The sequence below is a fragment of the Anarhichas minor genome, unplaced genomic scaffold (assembly GCF_050575085.1).
Source record: "Anarhichas minor isolate MPS153535 unplaced genomic scaffold, ASM5057508v1 ptg000014l, whole genome shotgun sequence".
NCBI classification, from domain to species: Eukaryota; Metazoa; Chordata; class Actinopteri; order Perciformes; family Anarhichadidae; genus Anarhichas; species Anarhichas minor.
In genome coordinates, this window is record NW_027466460.1 from 12,168,366 (window position 1) to 12,190,779 (window position 22,414).

General features: G+C 39.2%; 1 protein-coding gene across 1 annotated transcript; it reads left to right on the plus strand.

Moving 5' to 3' along the window:
- The first annotated feature begins 14,479 nt into the window (after nucleotides 1–14,479).
- On the plus strand, nucleotides 14,480–20,876 carry socs1b (suppressor of cytokine signaling 1b). Its single transcript, XM_076091512.1, has 4 exons — nucleotides 14,480–14,773; nucleotides 17,461–17,940; nucleotides 18,854–19,041; nucleotides 19,447–20,876. Exons 2-4 carry the CDS (start codon nucleotides 17,719–17,721, stop codon nucleotides 19,769–19,771), a joined length of 735 nt encoding a protein of 244 aa, XP_075947627.1. The 5' UTR covers nucleotides 14,480–14,773; nucleotides 17,461–17,718; the 3' UTR covers nucleotides 19,772–20,876.
- The last annotated feature ends 1,538 nt before the right edge of the window (nucleotides 20,877–22,414 follow it).

Genomic DNA, 22,414 nt, shown 5'->3' on the forward strand with positions numbered 1-22,414 from the left:
TCTCTCTCGCTCTCTCTCTCTCTCTCTCTCTCTCTGATACCCTTGTCAAAACTATCAAAGATATGAGTGCGTGCGCGCGTAGATGTTTACATATCTATGAAACCATATACTGCATACTTTCAGTGAAGCATAACAATAACAAACACGCACACACAAGGCTGAATCGCTAACCTGACAATGACTCTGGGGCCCCAGACTCAGGGGCCCCCAAAGCCCCGGGATTAATTGTGCTTTTTTTGGTAGCCTACTGTGAGGTTACCAAGACTCCAGGAAGTGACTGGTCCCGGCAAATAAATAGTCCTGCACATAACACAACCAGAAATGAAGACCCCACAAATAGTATTTGAAGTTTGAAGTTCCCCGAGCTTCACAAGCAAGATAAAATGTATTATTTGTGAGGTGTACAGGTTCTGGTGGGCAGAGTTTTTTGCCGTTGGACAGCTGCCGTTTCCCCTTTTCAAGTATTCATTCAGATAAACTGGCTGCAGCCTCATGTTTATCCTTCAGAACTGAGAGTAATGCAGTATCAGTCCTCTCATCTAAAGCTCTCGGGAAGAAAGAGATAAGCGTGCTTTCCAAAATGTGTGAAATAAGACGTGAAGTGTACACATTGCACAGAGATGGGGGCCCACGTACACATACAAGGATTACTAACTAGGAAAAATTGCCAACTGTTCCAGTCCCCCAGACCTCGAGGGCGCCCAAAAAGTCAGTTTTGATAACTTCATTAGTTGTCGTGTCGTCTTTCTCTTTCTTTGTCTCATTCAGCCCTATAACAATTATTAAAAATGAAACAACATTCTTTGGTTGAACTGCTCACAACTCAGGGATTACAATGTGTACTAAGAAGACCGTGACTTTGGAAGATATATTAGTCTAAAAGTAACAATAATGTCAGGAAGTAAAGTGACATTTCTTTATCAACCTGACAAAATTACGTTCTTGTGGGAAGAAAAGAAAAGAAAAGGCAACACTGTAGCTTCTTTACATTCTAATAGAATGTAAAGAAGTTACATTGTATCAGAATGTAGCTTCTTTACATTCTAATAGAATGTAAAGAAGTTACATTGTATCAGAATGTAGCTTCTTTACATTCTAATAGAATGTAAAGAAGCTACAGTGTATAGAATGATTCTATTGAAGTTATTCCTTTTTTAAATGTTTTAGACGAGTCACTAATCACTTTAAAATAGTTATTATAGCTGCTTACATTTGGTTACATTGCTATTTGCTGTCATTGAAAATAAAATGATTCAATAACAATGTATGTATAGGCTACTTGTATTGTTTAAAATAATGTCAGCAGGGACTGTTGGCCCTTGGGCATTTTCACATTATCAAATCTGGCCCTCTTTGAAAAAAGTTTGAACACCCCTGGTCTAAATCAAACTGCTGAAGCCTCATATCAACGTCAGATAAACTGAGGAATGTATTTATGCACAGAAGGAGGGCTGTGGACTCTGTCCCTCTTCCCAGTGGAAGTGCGTCAGGAGAGGTTGACCTAATGTACCTGAATGAGAAGGAGGAACGATCACAGCATCTAAATCACTGCTCATATGGGTCCATGACTGTTGTTCTAAAACAGACTGATGAACCTATCCTCTAATAATGTGTGGAAACTTTATGAATATGCAACACAAAAGCAGAACATCGACATAATAAGGGCTTTAAAGTGAGCCCGGCTTTATTCTCTAACGTTGACACTTTGTTCTGAAGAGGGTCCGTGTATCAAGCGTTTTAAGACCTGCTGTTATTTTAGGTTTCCAATTAGAAAACAAATGATTTAATGCAGCTTTAATCAGTCAAGTGTTTGATGCAACAGTTCAAATCATCTGTGTGATTTCAAATTACTTTTCTTATTGAATGCATCTGTGCAGCTAAACGGTATATCGTTGCTGGTATGCTTGTGTAGTTGTGGGCTGGTGACAGACGATGAACACCTTTTGGAGCCCCTCTCTCACATTAAACCTGTAACATAACAGGTTCAAATATTCACAGTTAACCTCCTACACATAACATGACCATTCCAGAGGAATTAAAGGCACAATTTATAATGTACAAGGAACACCCCAGCACATAAATCCATCAGATTTTTGGATGCTTAAACAAGAAAACCTAACCTTACTCAGTTCAATACGTTCAGGGGTTTTGCTTTACAAAAACAAATACTGTATTTAGTTTTATCGAGGGCTGCTAATCTATTATGAATTCAGGTGCTGGGGTGTCCCTGTTCATTACACTTAGACTACGGATTGTGCCTTTAATTCCTCTGGTCATGTTATGTGTAGGAGTTTAGTGACAGAAACAAATATGTGTAACTGTTATGTTCAGGTTTGATGTGAGAAAGGGGCTTAAAAAGGTGCCCATCATCTCTCACCTGTCACACAGATGGTGTAAAGAAACGAATGCAGTCTATAAGGAACATTTCATTTACGTGCAAGTCCCAGCTAAATACTACAAACCTTTACTACTATATAATGTAATCAATCTTTCTACTTTTACTGACATTCTTTCAAATAGCTTAATGATGTTTTACTAATATTTTTGGGGATATGTTGTTTGGATATTTGACTAATGATTTATTAATATTTTAGAAGTAATATTAGGATATTTTATTAATATTTTAAGAATATATTTATGCTATTTTACTAATATTTTGAGGATATTTATCTAAACAAATATTCTGATATTTTAATGATATGATTTGATTATTTCACTTATGTTTTTAGGATATTTTCGTAGTAACTCTTGGATATTTTATTAATATATACAGTAAACATGTCCAACTGGAAAAGAGGGTCGAGGGACAGAGGGTGTCGTATGCGTTATAGATTATTAGACTCCTCGAGGCAAATTTGTGATTTGTGATATTGGGCTGTATAAATAAACGTGCCTAGTTGGTGGAGATACTGGTCATGATGAGTGCATTAGTAAGATTACACAGTCAACATGTAGTCACTGGTTGATCAATAAATAAGATGCAGAAATACATGCAGTGAAACTCTGAGCCGACCTGGGTTGTTGATCTGAACCTGATCCCGATTTCAAACACTTTTTATGTGACTGCACACTTCCTCTTCATCGCTCAGAGGTGACTGTGCACTTCAGCAGTGAACATGGACTGTGGTGGCAGAAGTGGGAAGACAAAGGAAAGAAATGTCTTCATGTATGTGTATAAAATGACCAAATTCTGCAGAAAGGGGATGTGACCGCTGGTTTGTACCTTCAACAATGACAGCGAGCTTCTGAACAGCATTTCCTCTCTTGGTTTATATATCAGCTTGTAGACACTGAGGACAAACAAACAAGCTTTCCTTGGTGACCTAAAGAACAATGTTGGTGTTCAGTTTCTGCAATACTGACTTTAATGTCATCAATGATATTTATAATAAGCTTATGTAGACTATGTGTTGTGGTAATAATTACAAGGTAATTAAGAGGGTCAAGTTAATAGTTAATCAACAACTTGAACTGACGAAGAGACACTTGGTAACTCAAGTAAATAATCCTATTATATTATAAATATGTGTTAAGTTTAACTGTATATCATCTTGAATATTACAACCAGGCTACATTTTCAGTTTTGTGTCTCAAGCTACAAACACATTATTTCTTTATTTCATAATGAGTGAATTGTGGTATCCACAGAACACATTCTCCATTTTTCTTATAATTATACTTATCATAATTATAATACCTCATTAGCAGCGATGGAAAGTGAAAGTACATTTTCTTAAGTAGGCTAGTGTATTTACATTAGAAACAATTTGGAGGTACTTGTATTTTACTTCCCCCTCATAAATATTCTACCTTTATTTTTTATTACATTTTATGTGACAGCTATGAAGATGTTAAAAAACAAAATATATAAACAGCTTAATAAATTAACAGCTAATAAAAACAGTAATTAAACTAGTTCAAATGAGCTTCAAATCAACCACTTAGATTTATATATTTATATTTATATATATATATACTTACAAATGATTCACGACTTACATTTTGAGATCCACAAAATGCATTTTTAAATATCTAGAGATCAGAATTCTTATTTTAGAAACATAAAAGCAGTCCACTATATTTAGATCTCCTGTCTGGACAACATGGTGCTGTTGATCAGCAGTGGAAGTAAAAGATGCAATACCACATTATAAATATCAAAGAAAAAGTCCTGCATTCAAAATTATACTTTTTAAGTACAGAAGTAATTTAATATTATCTTTACATACAGAATTGAGCCTGTCAGTGTTTTATTGTTGGATTATCATTACTGCAGTATCAATGTCAGCGACACTTTAGTTGAGGTGCAGCTAATTTTAACTACTTCATATATTGATGTGTAGTTTAAACTATGACGATCATGCGGACTTGTCTCGTGTTTTGAATTAAAAAACTTAGTCTGTGAATAATTAGTAATTACAGCTGTTAAATAAATGTACTGGAGTAAAAAATACATTTTCCTCTGAATTGTAATACAAGTAGCATAAAATAGCATAATACTCAAGTAAAGTTAAAGTATCTGAAAATAGTACTTAAGTAGGCCTACTTGGTAGTATTGAATTAATTTCAATATTGCTAAATTAAAAAATAACCTGCAGTAAGTAAAAGTATATTTACTCAAGTAGTACTTGTACTTTACTTGAGTATTTCCACTTTGTGCTTCTTAATAGTTCTACTTCATTACATGAATGGTCTTAGTATTTCACGTAACATGTATGTTACAGTTAAAGTTATTAGTAATTGTAGTTGTGACATAAATGTAGTGGAGTAAAACACATTTCTCTCTGAATTGTAGTAGAGCAGAAATGCAAAGTATAGCATACAATACAAATACTCAAGTATAAGTACCTCAAAATTGTACTTAAGCACTTTAGTAAATCTATTTAGTTACTTTAGTTACTATAGCAACAGTCATTTAAAATAATGTATTTTAAAATGTAGCCTATTTTGAGACACAAAACTAAAATGTTTCCAGTGTTGTAAATTACAGTTTATCATACTACTGAATATAATAAAGCTACTTTTGCTTAATAAATAACTAAAATATCACACTTAAGATAATTGTCAAAAACGTATAAGTTCTCAGCTTCTCTCTAGAAACTAAGTGGGAACATTTCTAAGTATTTAGTATGAAACTAGGAGACATAAAATAAAGCGTTGACGTGTAAAAAGTAGTTTTGCTTGTATTTGAATAAACCTGTATTTGGGGGACATGCCTTGTTATAAACTGTAATCTGGCGCCCTCTTGTGGTTGAATAGAGAGATGACAGGTCGCCTCTGAGATCTGACGTTTGTGTAACAAGCTGCAAGCCCCGCCCAACTGGCCGCGTCCTATTGGTCCGCGCATTGAATGGAAACACATGATTGGACAGAACGCTGAGTTACAGCTCCCCCGGAACTTAATGTACACATGAAATATATTGTATAAGCGTCCCGCCTGCAACCAACAGAGCAGTAAGTACCAGTCTTCCCCCTCTAAATGTTCATTTAAGTTACGTGTGAGACTGAGGAGTGACTGTGTGAGGCATGATAAACGTTTTCATTCAAACTGTCTCCAGTTATGCCGACGTCTCCCGTTAACACGCGGATCCCCCTCACCAGTTTCGGTCATCTCATAACAGAGGTGAAGGTAAGAACAGTGTTTGATTTATGCATGCACTGTCTACAGTGGTGGAATTAAATAAAATAAGAACAAGTGGATTGATGGAGTGAAAATGCATCTGTTTTGATTTAAAAACAAGGGATTATTTGCATTAAACAAATACCTATTAACATATCACTTTCTCTCTTTTTACTTTTACTTTTCCCTGATCATTTTACTCATGAGGTGGAGCACCTTTCACGGCCTGAAACAATAATTTGTTTATTGATTTTGGCTTGATCATATCAAATAAAATAAGATAAGATAAGATGGAGGCGTTTTATGATCTCCCAAATTCACTGTACAGCTTTACAAGAAACTGTCTAAAGGTTGGAAACATGTAGAGTGTATAACATTTGTAAAATAGCAAATAGCTGTGCAAAAAATAGGGATACAAATAACGAGTATTTAAAAAGACAAGGGCGGAAAATACACAGTGAGTGTGTCTCTCCTCAGCAGCCACAAGGGGCAACAATGAGCCCAGTACGCCTTCTAAAACAAACTTACACAAGCTACACAAAGGTGAGATTCATGCTGATATATATATATATATATATATATATATATATATATTATATGATATTTATGAAACTGATCTTTACAAGCCCCGAACCAGGAGTTTTAAGTAGTGGTGGATAAATCTTGTACTTAAGTAAAAGTATTACGGTGCAACTGAATCAGAATCAGAAATACTGAATGTATCTGCGGGGGAAATTGGACAGTGACAGTTGCTCTTATATACTGTATTATAGGCCTAAGCATAAAGAAATATGAGAAAAATAGAAATAAAGGACTCTGTAAATGTAAATGATCAACATAATGCTACAATATACCCAATATATGAACCAGTAAGATGAAGAAGAAAGCTGCACATGCACTCCTGCTGTTACTAAACCTTACTCACAAGTAAAAGTCATGCAATCCAATTTCTACTTAAGTAAAGGTACAAATGTGTTAGCAAATATACTATGTAAAAGTACTATGCACAATGTCCCATTTCAGAATAATGTACATTATATTATTGGATTAGTTATGGATGCATTTATGTGTAAGCACCACCGAGGTTGCAGCTGGTACTGTGGGGGCTTATTTTTAACTACCTTTTTGTACTTAATCTGCTCAAAACTGTACAGTACTTGAGTAAATGCATGTAGTTATTTTTCCACCACTGTTTTTAGAGTCTTTCCACTGAAAACAGCTGCTTTCTGCAGCTGAAAATAATGTCATGAGAGTTGTGGGTTTTTCATTTTCGTATTGTTTTCATAAACAATCCTAAAAAAAGACTTGAAGTTTTCATGGTAATACTTAAACAAAACATATTTAGCATTATTTCAAATAACTATAAAGTTATCTCATCTTTTCTTTTCTCCTTGTGATTGTTTAATCTATTAGACATTGTAATATAAAATCATCCACACAGAACCCTCGTCCCGTTCATCTGTGTTTAAGAGTTGTAACAGAGGTGTCAGATATGCTCATTATGACATTTTATCATCGATAAAATCTTAAAAGAATCAGATAAACAACAAGGGCACAGCTGCTGATTTCTAAATGATTGAAACAGCTGTCCTCTGCCCATCATGCTCCAGTCCACAACGTGGTTTCACTTCATTAAATCTGTATCAGGCTTGAGGGGGAAGAAAGGGTTTCCTCTCTACTCTGCTAATACCGGCTGCAGAATAAATCAGTGCTGCCGAGCAGAGCGGCCTCGTCAGCACTCTGCTGTCGCCGCTGGCGCACTCCGTGCAAGTGTAATGTTCATAATGGAAATTATTCATCTATTCACATGGATGCTTGTATTCTGCATTCTCCCCCCTCATGTGCTGTAAACCAGAGGAACACTTCACTTCATGGAATTCAGTCGTCTTGAATTTAAAAAAAAGACAATGTAAGAAGATGGCGGCGACATTTTTAAAGTGATAGTTCATTTTTACTGTCATGTATAGCACAAATTAAAAAAATACACCTTTTCACTTCAATTGCTGAGAGTTAGATGAAAAGATTGATGCCACTCTTGTGTCTACATGAGTATGAAAGTGTCAGTAGACCGTTAGCTTAGCTTAGTGTGACGACCCTCTCTGCCTGTTCGTTTGGCTGCCTTCCTTGCAGGTGTGGAGGTGGGTGTGGCAGAGGGTCGTCAGGCAGAGTGGAAGCACCTGAGGCCATTTGCAACACTGGCCCTGTGTGCCAGAGCACTCAGTACAAAAACCCTCTGGATCTTCAGTTGGCTCTCGCTCCTTCCTGAGACACCCGCTTTGGCTTTGGTTTCAGTTATGGTTTGTTTTTACACTATACAACACTGCATATACACTTTACCCTCACTTACACTGCTGAAATGACTGACTTCACATGTCACTGTTAGTTTATGTTTGTCTTTTATATTACTTTAAACTTAATAAATAATTAATCAACTGTTCATTGAATGCGTCTCCCTTTTTTTGTCATGGCCGTTCGGCCCGGTTTGTGACAAGTGGGGGCTCGTCCGTCCAAATTGATTGGTTTGAAGCTGATATTTGGTTCTGTGTTTGGGAGATGCATTTTTTTGGCAACAGTGAGTACATGGTCTTCTAGTGTGTTCGTTGACTTTTGTGGAGTGTCCCTGGATAGGTGAAGCAACGTGGTCCGTGTGGCTGCGTTGGTTTGTTTTTTTTGTTTGTTATTTTTGTGTGGTGTTTTTTTTTTTGTCTTGGAACAGTTTAAGAACTCTCTGCCCAGTCGTGTTGCCACATATCTTACGGAGCGTAAGGTTACAACTGCCAACCAGGCTGCAGGATTGGCTGATGAGTATGTGCTCATTCATAAAAGCCGGCTCGGTGAGCCTGTGTGGGAACCTGGGTTGCAGAATGATGGAGGGGTTAAGTCATCTGGTCGCTTCGGGGGTTTTCCAGGTGGAGCGCCTGAAATGGGAGGATACGTGCAATTACTGCCGTGAGGCAGGCCACTGGAAACAGGACTGTCCAATACTTAGGGATAGGAGGCAGCAGGCTGGAGGTGGGCGGCTAAAACCTGTTGCACTGGTTGTAAGCGTTCGTGGTCCTGTGGGAGTGTGGCAAGATGGGCATGCAGAATCTGGCGTGGTTGGAGGCCCAGATGAGTCCTATCGGCCTTTTGTCTCAGAAGGGTTTGTAACACAGACTGGTAGTGACATTAAGGTGCCCGTTAAGATTTTGAGGGATACGGGTGCTTTCAACTCCTATGTTCGAGACTCCATTTTGTCATTTTCAGATGAGACCGATACACGGGATAAAATCCTGATGCGAGGAATGGGGTTGAGGGTGTTGCCTGTCCCGGTGCATATGCTGAATCTAGACTGTGGCTTGGTGCAGGGCAGAGTTCCTATTGGGGTGAGACCAGCGTTACCAGTGGAAGGGATTGACGTCATTTTAGGCAACGACCTGGCTGGCAGTCGTGTGTGTGGGCAGATGTGCCTCCTCCTCCGATAGTCACTCCCTTTCCTTCAGCCTCAGAACAGCCTGAGAGTGTTGTAAACTTTCCCGAAGGTTTCCCTCCATGTGCAGTTACTCGATCGATGAGTCGTGCCAAATCAAAGGAGGTAGATGGGGACGTGGAGAAAAATTTGCCATGTTTACCTGATTTTCCTTTGTCTGTGTCTCATAGTGATCTGCAGAATGAACAGAGAGCAGATCCAGCCTTGGAGGAGTTGTTTGGATCAGTGCTGTCAGTTGGTGAGGCGAAACATGTTTCCAGGGGCTACCTTCTTCAGGATGGTATTTTGGTGAGGAAGTGGGTGCCCCATGGTGTAGATTTTGTTGGGGATCCCATTTTTCAAGTTGTCATTCCAGCCAAGCTTCGGGGTCATGTGTTAAGACTTGCTCATGATGGGTCAGGGCATTTGGGTGTCTGGAAAACCTATGACCGGATATTACGCCATTTCTTCTGGCCACGAATGAAAAAGGATGTTTCTATGCATATTAAAACGTGTAGTACGTGTCAGCTGACTGGTAAGCCAAATCAGGTCATTAAACCAGCTCCACTGGAGCCGATTCCAGCTATCAGTCAGCCGTTTGACTACCTAATCATTGATTGTGTGGGGCCGCTGTGCCGTGCGAAGTCTGGTAGCCAGTATTTACTGACTTATCTGTCAAAGCACCGGGTACCCGGCAGCGTATCCTTTGCGAACAATAAATGCAGAATCTGTGGTTAAGGCCCTGAGGCAATTCATAACTGTGTTTGGCATCTCTAGAGTCATACAAGGTGACCAGGGATCACATTTTTCTTCTCACCTGATGGCCCAAGTGTTAAAACTGCTAGGTATCAGACATAACCAGTCGTCTGCTTATCACGCACGGAGTCAGGGTGCTTTGCAGCGGTTTCACCAAAAACTCAAGTCTCTTTTGCGTTCATATTGCACTGAGCTAGATGGGGACTGGGAAGATGGACTACCGTGGTTGCTGTTAGCTGCACGGGAGGTTGTAGGCCTACAGGACAGGGCAGGGTTTAGCCCAAGTGGTCTGGGGTTTGGCCACACTGTCCGGGGTCCATTGTCTGTGTTTGAGGATGGTTGGAAGGAGTCAGGTCCGCCCACCGATCTTATTGATTATGTGAATGGGTTTAGGCATCGACTTTGTTCTGCAGGGGAGTTGGTGATGGAAGTGTTGGCCGCATCACAAGCTGGGATGAGGAGGAGGTGTGATCCTCAAGCTGAGATGTGTGAGTTTAGTGCCGGTGATCGAGTTTTGGCTCTTTGTCCGTTGGGGACTTCACCCTTCCAGGCTGAGTTTTGTGGTCCGTTTGCAGTGGTCAGGCGCATCTCAGACAAGAATTATTTGATTTCAACTCGCGGTCGCAGGAAACCTAATAAGTTGTTCCATGTTAACTTGCTTAAACCCTATTATGCTCACTCTTCTAGTGCACCTGGTGATGTCCAGCAGGAGCCAATGGCATTGAGTCCTGTGTTGGAGGCTGATAAATTGGATGCAGATTCAGTTGAGTATGGGCGATGCTGTTCTGGATTCTGATGAGGGGTTGTTTTCTGGTCGGCTGAAAAATTAGGGGACCCTCATGAGGATAAAAGGGTTGTTTATCTCCTAGGTTGTTTGCTGTTGTCGTGGTCCTGTGGGACCCCCGTCTTATGGGGGGGGGGGGGGGTGTGACGACCCTCTCTGCCTGTTCGTTTGGCTGCCTTCCTTGCAGATGTGGAGGTGGGTGTGGCAGAGGGTCGTCAGGCAGAGTGGAAGCACCTGAGGCCATTTGCAACACTGGCCCTGTGTGCCAGAGCACTCGGTACAAAAACCCTCTGGATCTTCAGTTGGCTCTCGCTCCTTCCTGAGACACCCACTTTGGCTTTGGTTTCAGTTATGGTTTGTTTTTACACTATACAACACTGCATATACACTTTACACGCACCCACTCACTTACACTGCTGAAATGACTGACTTCACATGTCACTGTTAGTTTATGTTTGTCTTTTATATTACTTTAAACTTAATAAATAATTAATCAACTGTTCATTGAATGCGTCTCCCTTTTTTGTCATGGCCGTTCGGCCCGGTTTGTGACATTAGCATAAAGCCTGGAAGCAGGGGGAAACAGCTAAAAGAGCTTCGCACGCAACCTCCAATAAAACTACACCTTTGTTTTACAGGAGCTTATGTGCTGAGCTTTATTGACACTTGTTCTATGTATTCAACAAACGAGATGTAATGGTGAGCTCTAGAGGTGCTGCTAGGCGGATGTTGTTACCTTTGGACAGAGCCAGGCTAGCTGTTTCCCCCTGTTTCCACTCTTTATGCTAAGCTAACTGTCTCCTGACTGTAGCTTTGTATTTACTGTTCAGACATTAAGGGTAGTATCAATCCTCTCTAACTCTCAGCAAGAAAACAATTAAGTGTATACCCCAAATTCAAATCCTTTAAATATAAAGATACAACCAGGAGAAGGTTAGCTTAGAATAAAGACTAGAAGCAGGGGAAACGGCTGCACAGGGCTGCTAATAGTCAAATGCATTGCCTAATGTGAAACCACAGCTTGTAATTGTAACACTTTGTTTTTTAATAGATTAAAGAAATGAGCTTTAGAGGTGCTCACAGGCATTTCTTTTTTGTTGAACAGAGCCAAGCTAGCTGTTCACTCCTGTTTTCAGTATTTATGCTAAGCTAACCTAAAGGTCTCCTCTTGGTATAGCTTTATATTTACTGTGAGTCTGCTCATCTAACTATACATTTCTCAAAATGTCAAGCTATTTCTTTCTCAGCCACATGTCATGCAAAGCTAGTTTGAAAACATCATTAACATTAAAACGCATTCATCATTTTTAGTGACATGATTTAGATAAATGTGTTTTCAACATCATTAAAAAGTTAATTCTCCTGTCAGTAGTTATGAGAAACGCCTGGCTTTCATGTATTTCTGTTGCAGCTATTTGAGAACGGAGATATTTTGTTAATAAATTTCAGCATATGCATAAGAAGAAGAAAAACCTTCAAACTCTTCAGCCAAAGGGAATTGCAGCTTTAAGCTTTTATCACAGTTAAACTCTCATGAAAAAAAAAAAAAAGACCGTGTAGAGTCTGTGGAGAATGAGCTCTGTGCTGCCAGCAAGTCCAGCTGATTAGCTGGAGCTCTGGCTGATGAATAATTCAGTTTCATCTAATTCAAAGCATTTGTTGAGTGTGATTCGCATCCCCATAAACCATTTTGTCATCTCAGCCCTGCCTTCGTCATGCCACTTAAAACAAACCTCCTGTTTCAACATGCGAAGAGTATTTTGTGTTTGCAACTGTCTCCGGCACTTGTAAAGAAATTGCTACATTTCTTGTCACATAGTTTTCAGATTGTTTTTTGTGTTTAGTGGCTGCGTGCAGCATTTTTACCTCCTCGCTAAAGAGCAGGCCCTCATCTAGATTATGATGAGACTCGCTAAATTATTGTGTTTACGTGTTCCCGTCTTTTTTGTTTCACATTCATTTTGACCATGCAGGCTTCATTCTATCACATTCTATTCTGTCACCTTTCTTTTCCTTAATGTACAATCATTCACGTTTACGTTCACGTGCACGTTTACGTTCACGTGCACGTTTACACACTGATGATGGAGAAGTCAGTGGGAGCAATTTGGGGTTCAGTGTCTTGATCATCAAACCGTCGACCCTGCGTTTAAGACGACACGCTCAAACGGCCACAGCCACTCCCGGCTCATTGATGTCTGGTGATGATTGATTTTTTGGTTAACTGTTTTTTGCTTTCATTTTCACATGTGGTTTGTTCTATTTACTATTTTATATGCTTTGAATGCACTTTGGCTTCACTTGCAATGAAATGCTGTTCATAAACTAGATTACTTTGTCTTTGATCTCCTCAAACGTACATTTTGATATCGTGATATCAAGCAGTGTGGTTGCAGTGCTTCCTCTTACTGTGTTTATTTGTGCATTTCAGAAGCAGCTGTTTGGCATCGAGGCCCCGGCTTCTGGGGAACTGACTGGTTTGAGGAAATACTTTAATAGCTACACTCTGCAGGGTCGCAGAAATGTACATAACACACACACATATTTACACGCACAGGCTGCATTCAATATAAACGTTAATTTAAGCTTTTACATATCAAGTACTTCAGAAATATGTCCTTCTCCGCTCTCTTACAGTGTGTCGTGGCTACTTATGGGCTCTTTGCTGTAACAGCTGCTGCCTACTGGATGCACAGACAAAACAAAAAAGAAGACCAGGCGTCCAGCGCCACAGTCTGAAACATCGGCCTCTCACAGTGACGTTTATACTCGCCAATGATTAATAAAGATGTGAAGAAACAGAAGGAAACCCTGATGTTTCCTTTGTGTAACTTGAAATCTGCTATGTTAATGAATGCTTTGTAAATGCTAGAAGCTGACTGATCATTGCTCTGTGATCAGAGAAGTCAGACTAGTTACCATGGCATCAGTGTGTGCGTACTAATGTGTGTGCAGTTAGATTGTTTCCCCACAAGGTGTACTTCTGCCTCTGATACAAACTGCAACCAAACCAAAATTGTATATTTCATCTGGTTTTATATACTGTTTTACTACCCATATTATAATTATGTCAATCACAAAAATCATACATTTTGTAAGAATGAACAAAGGGCATATCTAAGATTACATTTTATTCATGCAGGTTTTGAGGGACAATGCTCCCCCTCCAGGGGTTGAGAGTATCTGCATTCAAAATGTTTTAAAATGGTATTAGATTGAATATTTTCTGAATGCAACCAAGATCATGTCTGAGCTTGTAGGGAAGTTCTTATCTTTTTGTGTTACATGTTTGTGTGTGGCCATTATATTCTTCTGTCTTTAGAGCAAAAAACGTGTTTTTGCATTTCAAAGTGATCTGCGTAAAAATCCAGTAATGTTGCACATTGAATGTATTTTTGCATTTAGTCGTTTAAACCATGAAGGAGCTCAACATGTATGAATCTTCATAGCATATACATGTATGTTTGTTTAGTTTTAAGTGTGCAGCGTTTCACCACTTTATTAAGAAAAGAAGAAGCAGAGAGCATTTTATATAATAATGAGACTCATGATAATCAATGTTTGATATGCTGAACACGCATCATTTACAGTTTCACATTCATTTTGACGGGAAGGAGTAGTTTGCATAGTTCAAAATCCGGATCCAAAAAGATTATTTGCATTAAAGTTAAACATTCAGACCTACTTGGTAATTCTGCATTTTTAGGTCATGTAAACGGTCTACACGCGACATTTACACACGCACGCACACACGCGACATTTACACACGCACGCACACACGCGACATTTACACGCGCATACGCACGCGCTCTGCTGGCAATCACGTGATTTAAAAGAATCAGCTTGTCTAAACTGAAAGTAAAAGTAAGAGCTCGACCGGAGCACCTGAACAAGCGTGTGGTTTGTGTGCGCGCGCGCGCGCTCGCATGTGCGCGTCTGTCAATTAAACCGTCATTGGAGAACTTGAGGAAACATATACGGTGTTACAGAGCCAAAAGATCTTTTTGATAGTGCGGCCCCGCCTCCCGGTGTGATACGAACCTGAACCGAAAGTAGGAATGTTTCTTGTCATGAAGAGCTGCGACCTCCAACAGGGACCAAGCTGACTGGAGCTCTCTGCTGTTCGGACTCGCCAAGACTCTTCTTGACAGTCAAGTTGTTGCAAGTAAGTGAACTCTGTGCATCATTAATATTTAACTAAGAGTTGGTTGGTTACGAACTTTTTTGTGCGGCAGCAATGACACATGTCACTCCTTCATTCATTTGAACTCAAAAAGGTACAAAACTGAAAGACACAAATGATTCTGTTTCGGACGCTCTTACTGTTTAGAACTTTAATTGGGGTTGTATCAGTGTGTTATCAAGCAATTCAAATATATATATATTTCTATTAGAAATGGACAACCTCTCCCAGTCTTATCAACTCCTATTTTTAGATTGAACACTGATACCCGTGTAACTACCATCTCACCTCATCCCCTAAGGTTCCAAATAACAGAAAATATTACTCAATAGTAAATTGTTTTTTAGCACTTCTGCTGTGACGTTTGCCTACTTTTTGTTCTGAACTCAATATTTGGACACATTATCACACGTTGTGAATTTTTTTTGTGATGTTTCTAAACTGCATTGGATCTCTTATGAAACACTTACTATGAAGTAAGTGCGTGGGTTTTAACATCCACTTCGGGTCGACGGGTCAAAGCCGTGTCCATGTCCCGTTGTACTGCTTCAAAAACGTAGGCTATGCACCGTTCATCCAACGTGTAAACCTTCAAACTGAAAGTTAAACTTCATAGTCTTTGTTTTATTACAAAGCGGAGCACAGACACTGCACTTATTGTGAGCTGAGAAAAACAGGATCCTGGAGTTACACGATTTACTGTAAACTGATACCTCACAAATAGACGATCAATCAAGTTTATAGGATTTGAGCTGAGATTGAAATGTTTGGTGAAGCAGCAAGATTACAACTTAGTGAGATATTTACATGCATTTATCATCGTTTGAGCAAAGAGTTAAAGCAAAAGCTGATGTTAAGTATCATAAGAAACTAAATAGAGATAAGATAAAATAATCCTTTTATTATTCCCACAGCGGGGAAATTTACAGGATTACAGCAGCGTATAGTATAGTGCAAACAAGAGATCAAAGATCAAAAACAAGTATTATAAATAAGTAATAAAACAGTAAAGAATATTAACTTAGTAAAAAATCCACAATAACAAATATTATATACAGTATATACAGACAGAATACTTTTTGTATTTCACAGTGTATTTATATTGATCAGATTTTTAGTGTGTGGTCTACTGGGAGCACGGTGAAAGAAAGAACAAAAAATGTGTTGGAAGCGGTCCATCTTCTTGTAAAGCCCTATAGTCGAAGTAACAAGTAATATGTTACTTTTAACTTTATTTAAACAGCACGTCTCTAAACAAAAGTTGCTTTAAAACATATAAGCAAAAACAAGAAAGACAAACAGAAACCGAAAAACAAGACTATACTTATATCCTACATACTTGCATACTAACGTGTTGGAAGACTTTTACATAAATTATCTTGTAGAGCACGATCGGTTTTTTTTTTTCTTTCATTGTCTCGCTTGCCTGCAAAAGTGAAAGTGTTTCGGCTGTCATGAGCTATGTTACAGCCGCCCTCCCCAGTGATTGATGATACAAAAACATGCGGTTTATTGTCAGTCACATGACCTAATTAAGACACAATACACACAGACTGGATTACTTGTGCCCAGTATGCAGTGAGGTTAAAGGGCCGTAAAGTGATATTTTTATAGTAACAATGAATCGAATGATAACAAAGGGAAAGAGGTCGCTCATTGTGATGAACCTTCAGAGAGTAAACAACTGAATCTGCAGCTCCCCTCGGCTTTACAGAGATGTATAGTGAGCTCATTGTTAAGCTGTCCGGCCCACAACCTTAAAAACCCACAGAACACTACCTGCTCAGCACCAAACAGCTTACAGACAAAGTTAACGTCTCTAGCTGTTGAACATAGTGGAGCATTTAGCAGCTAAAGAGCCAGATATTTCCCTGAGGAGTTGGTGGAGACCCAAAACAGAGCTAAAAGAGAGAGAATATTGGACTTCATTTCGTCAGGTGGCCAGAGACACTAATAGAGCTGCAACGATTAATCAATATATTAACTATTACATTAATCAACTATTTTGATAATCAAAAATTCTCTGATTCCAGCTTCTAAATGTGACATTCTCAAAGATTTTAATAAATAAATCACAAAGTCACTATCTATTGCCAAAGGAGGTAACACAATGGTGATTATTACTATACTGATGAAAGAATTGCAATATTTATATATTTGCTGTGTTATGAACTAGGTGACTGTGGTGACATTCCACTATGTACACAATTCAGAAACATAGCATGTTAGTATTACATTTCTTTCTCAGCTTTCTCAAACGTCCGACTGGTAAACTCAACTACAACTGAAATGATTAAAAGTGAATATTTTCTGAATTCTTGAGCTGCTCTGTGACAGTAAACTGAATATCTTTCAGTCGTGGACAAAACAAGACATTTGAGGACGTCATCTTGGGAACTGAGAAAATAATCAACAGCTTAATCCACAGTGAGAATCATCTATAGTCGCAGCCCTAAACACAAATGAATGATAATGTTGCTCTGTAACTGCTGGATGTGTAAATAAGCAGCTGTTTATATGTCAATGTTGTGTTCACAACTGGTTTCTGCTGCCCCCTAGTGGCCATACATACCATTAGACCTATTGCAAATATATTGTGATGATTAAGAAATGCAGTTCAGTGGAATAAACTGAACTTTTGACTGATTGTTCACCTTTTTGTATTTCAGCTCATCACGTTCTTCAGTGGCAATCCGTCAAGGACAGATGGCTGAACAGATCCTGCATCTGCTCCTCTCCAGAAGTTTGTGATGAAGTTGATAAATCTTGATTCAATTCTCAAGCTGTTGTTTAAAGCAACATGGAGTCTGAAAGAGGACTGAGCAGCAGATGACCGGCCAGAAAGGGGTCAGTGATGGAGGATCTGCCAGTGAAAAGTGGAGGAACTGGTGCAACAGCTGGACAAGAGGAGGATTTTCCTTTCTAGGATGGTCAGAGACAATCTTGATAGAACAGTAGTACCGAGCAGAAAACAGAACGGTGCAGCGGAGACGCAGAACCAAAGTCGACCCCCCGAGGAACCTGCAGGACCAGAACGAGTCCAGAGCCCAGAGAGAGTTCAACCAGAGAGCCAAGAGCCCACAGAGAGTCCGCTAGATCTACACTGGAAACCACTGAACTTACATGAAGAACCTGAAACCTGGAGCCAGGTTAGCACTCAACGTTTGCTCAGTTTGTGGATTTTATTGTTTTGGGAGATTTGTTTTTTTAAACAGCACACAGATGGCTGGAGCGAAATCAAACACCAGGATTTATTTCTCAAATTTGACATCCATTGGTGGAAGAAGTACTCAGATCTTTTACTAAAAGTAAACGTAAATACGCAACAGTGTATATAATGCTCTGCATTCCCAATTGTACTGCAGTAAAAGTACATCAAAATATGAAAAATGAAAGTACCAAAAGTAAAAGTACTCTTTATGCAGAATGGAATGAGTGATGCGTTAATGGTTAAGCATCACTTTGATGTTGCAGCTGGTAAAGGTGGAGCCAATATTAACCCCTTCATATATATTTAAAGCTATTTTTAAAACATTGTTATGAGATTGTCTTTTTATCAGTGACAAATAATGGACTTCACATGTTTGGGCTGAGCATTTGTTGGTTTTTGTTTGAGCCAGACATTACATAACAACAATAATTAATAGTATTAATTTGTTATTATGCAGTGTTTTTTACATCTGTATGAGTTCCAACACACACACAAAATCTGTGGTTATCACTGTGTCATCGTTTTGAAGCTCAATTTGGAGAAGTCAAATATCTGAGTTTACCTTTGGACTTTGACTTTTTATACTGAACACAGGACACATAATCTGCAAGTTTCTATTACAAAGCGTCTAAACCACTGCAGAGCATTACTGTTGTTAGTATTACATTATTTTTATTCATACACTATACTATAGCATCTCTAAAAATAATGTTAAGAATACATTTTATAGATATATATAAACTTTGGTAGGATGACTTAGACTCAACCCGTAAACATTTGTTTAACTCTGCTTTACTGCCTCCTCTGTGACTGTTGTTGGCAATAACTTTATTTATTATTCTCTGCTGCAGCCAATCACTGGAGCTGATGCTGAGAATTTCCCCACGCACCTCCGTCCATTCAGCAGCGCAGCAGAGTACAAACTAGTGAAACACACCTACCAGCAGCTCCAACACAGTGGTTACTACTGGGGATCGATGACCATGGAGGAGGCACACGAAATACTCACACAGGCACAGCAGGGTACCTTCCTCATCAGGTAAATCTACCACTACATGGTTTTGTTTTATCTGTTGTTTTTGTCTGCATTTGGTTCAGGGTAAATAAATAAAAAATGAACTTCACCCAGTGTAGCTTGTTTATCATAAAATATGTACAAAGCATTTATATCTTGCAGTATTTATATTCGTCACGACTTTTGATGAATCCTATTTTGTGAACAGCTGAGTCTGATTCTAAAATGATCTATTGTGTTCACTAATATCTTATCCTATATTTAGTCAAACAAATTCCTATAAGATCAAAATTGGACATGCATATAGATATAGTCCTTCTGTACCCTTTTCTCTTTACTGCATGCCCGATAAAAAGCATTATACAAGAAAATAAACCACACTACGTGTGCATAAAGTGACTGTAAATGCATGCTGCTGTGTTGTTATAGAGACAGCGGCCAGCCAGATGTTTTCTTCACTCTGAGTTACCAAAGCGACGAAGGCCCGACCAGTGTTCGCGTCCAGCTGAACAACCTGCTCTTCAGCCTGTGCGGCAGCCACAGGGCGTTTGCGTCACTTTTCGCTCTGCTCACTTATTACACCGGCTCATCCTGTAAACTGACATCGCCCTATCGCAAGCAGCGACCGGAGCGCCTGAAGCAGATGTGCAGGAGGGCTCTCATGGGCTCATATGGAGCAGAAAATATAAGCACCTTACCTGGACTCAGCACTCCACTCAAAGACTATGTTCGTGCGTACCCTTGTTGTATATAGACGCCTGTGTGGACAGAGTGTCTGTCGCTGTATCAAGATGTTGATTGTATTCTAAGTTAAAGAAATATTCTGTTTTTGTGTTATTTTTATTTTTATAAATATCACAATCACAGCTTGAGTATTTGATCTGCAAGTTGTTGAAGGCTTATTTGCACACATTATCATTATGTTTTACAGAATACCCATGGTACACGTTATCGTTTTCTGATAAATAACCACAAATATATCCTGTGTAGCAGCTGCATCACTGACGACATGATATGTATGTATCAGTTGTAACATCTGCTGCTGTTTGAAGCTGCATTAATTGATGGTTGGCCAAGAAGGGGGGAGCTTCAAAAGAAGCTGACATATCACCAGCTCATCATGTTATGGTAGAAATAATAGCAAACAGTTATTTGTTTCTAGCCACTAAGGAATAAGAGTCTAATGTTTTCTCTTCTTTTACTCTGTTTTGAATAGAAGCCTTGAGCCGCCGTGATTGCAATTATGTTTTTAATCCTGTTATCTCGAGATTGTGAATTAATTATCTCGTTATCTCAGGACAAAAGAGTTGTTTTCTGGTCACAACGGGTTAATTATCTCATTATCTTGGGAAAACACTAGGTCTGTTTCTCTGGATAATTGGACAAATACCCAATTTTCATGAGAAAGCAACAGGTTGTTTTCTTGAGATAAGTTATGGATGAACCCTAAAATGATTAATCCAGCTAATGTGCATGTCTCATTCAGTATTTGGTCAACAATATCAACAGGATTACTGAAATATACTGGCCTCTTTTGAATGAAGGTATCTGAAGATTTAGTTTCTCTAAATAAGTATCGACCCTTTCACATGACATAGCCATTTGATTCAGTTCTTAATGCAGTTTTCAAACCAATAAACTATTCAGCATTTGAACTCAGTTAACATGTGTAATTACTTTCTTCAGTCCTATGGAACAACAGACAATTGTACAAAAGTGTGACGCTTTGCAAAATGTTGTTCATGTTGAATGAATTAAATTATTAAGTTGACAAACTATAATGCATGTGAACCCAAGGCTGAACTGCTGACCAGGCAAAGCAGGAAACTGCCCCTGGAATAAAATCCTGCTAAACATCAGCCTGATAATATTTCCACTGTGTTAGCATGCTGACATTAGCACTGAGCTCAAAGCACCGCTATTCCTATATACAGCCTCATAGAGCAGCTAGTATGTAAACTCAAAGTCCGTATAATAAACTTATCTGTACAGAATACTGTTTTGTATAGTCGGCGCACCAGAAATCCGCATTCTTTATTTTTTTATACAAACAGGAAACTACACAGTAAGTGCGCCGTTGGACGTCAATCAAAGTGTTGCATTCCAATTAAACCTCACAAAGAGTAAACAATATTTGATTTTCCAAGATTTTCCTGGAGCTGTCTTTTCTTTAGCAGCTCCTGTATTTCAGCACTCTTAAAATCAAGCCTTTTCTTACTGCTACATACAGTATATGCATGCGGACTTTTTGAGTATACTTTTATCATTTTACAGTGCAAACACTACTCAAAAGCTGTATGGCATTGTGATACAGCTCTATGCTTTTTATTCTCAAATACATTTCTGCTTAACTTTAACCAAAGTAAATTGGTGTGGGGGGGCTGAAGAGGGGCCCCCATAGTGGGTTAATCCGGCCGTGTATGAAGCTGACTCTCAACTGAAAAACTATCTGCCATTCTAATCAGCTATGTGTCAATACACAAATATAAAGCTACACACAGTTTGATTGAGTACCAGTCTTCTGTCATCTGTTCCATTTCCTGTCCTAAATCTGACTGCCAGTGGCCCCTTTAGTCTAAATTAGCCCTGCATCAGGGACACACACACACATACACACACTTTTCCTGTCCTCGAATTTTCCCTGCCTCATTAACCTTAAACAATGTTGACGTGAAACCATCACCACTGTGACACATATTGAGGCGAGGTCCGTTTATTTGTGTCGCACTTTAAAACAATAAAGCAGTTAAAAGTGCTTTACATTAGACATATATAGATTAATTAAAAACTATATATTAAAGAAACATAAAATACACACGTAAAGAGGATTTAAAGAGAAGAAAGAATCATTTGAATGAAACAAAAATAAAGGGGAGGATAAAAAATAGGCTACAGTGCAAGATATGTATGAATATTGCCAGATTTATTTTATGAAGGACAGTGTTATAGATCCGATTTGTCCATCTATCTGAGTGACGGTGCGGAGTGTCTCAACGGTCTGCGCGATCCCGTACTCTCCCTCCCACTGTCCCGCGCACTGATTGCACCTCTTGCATGCGACTGAGTACATCTTTATTTTGTCAAACGACCTCTCTTGACTTGTCCGCCCGAACGCGCGCGGGGACACGCAGACTGGGATTACAACCACTGGAGTGGCGCGCGCACGAGTAGCTCGTGTTTATGTAATGCCATATGTGACTGTGAATGCATGTGTGTGTGTGTGTGCGCGCTGGAGCTGGCGCGAGCTGGTCCAGCATCGCAGCGGCGACAGCGGTCACACGTTAAACATCAGCGACCCGTGCGTGTTATTCTGCAGGATTGAGGGCTCGTGAGATTTCAGGGGGTGCGGATTTGACCCAGCATATAGGAGGGCGCTCGAGCTCCACCGCACGCACGC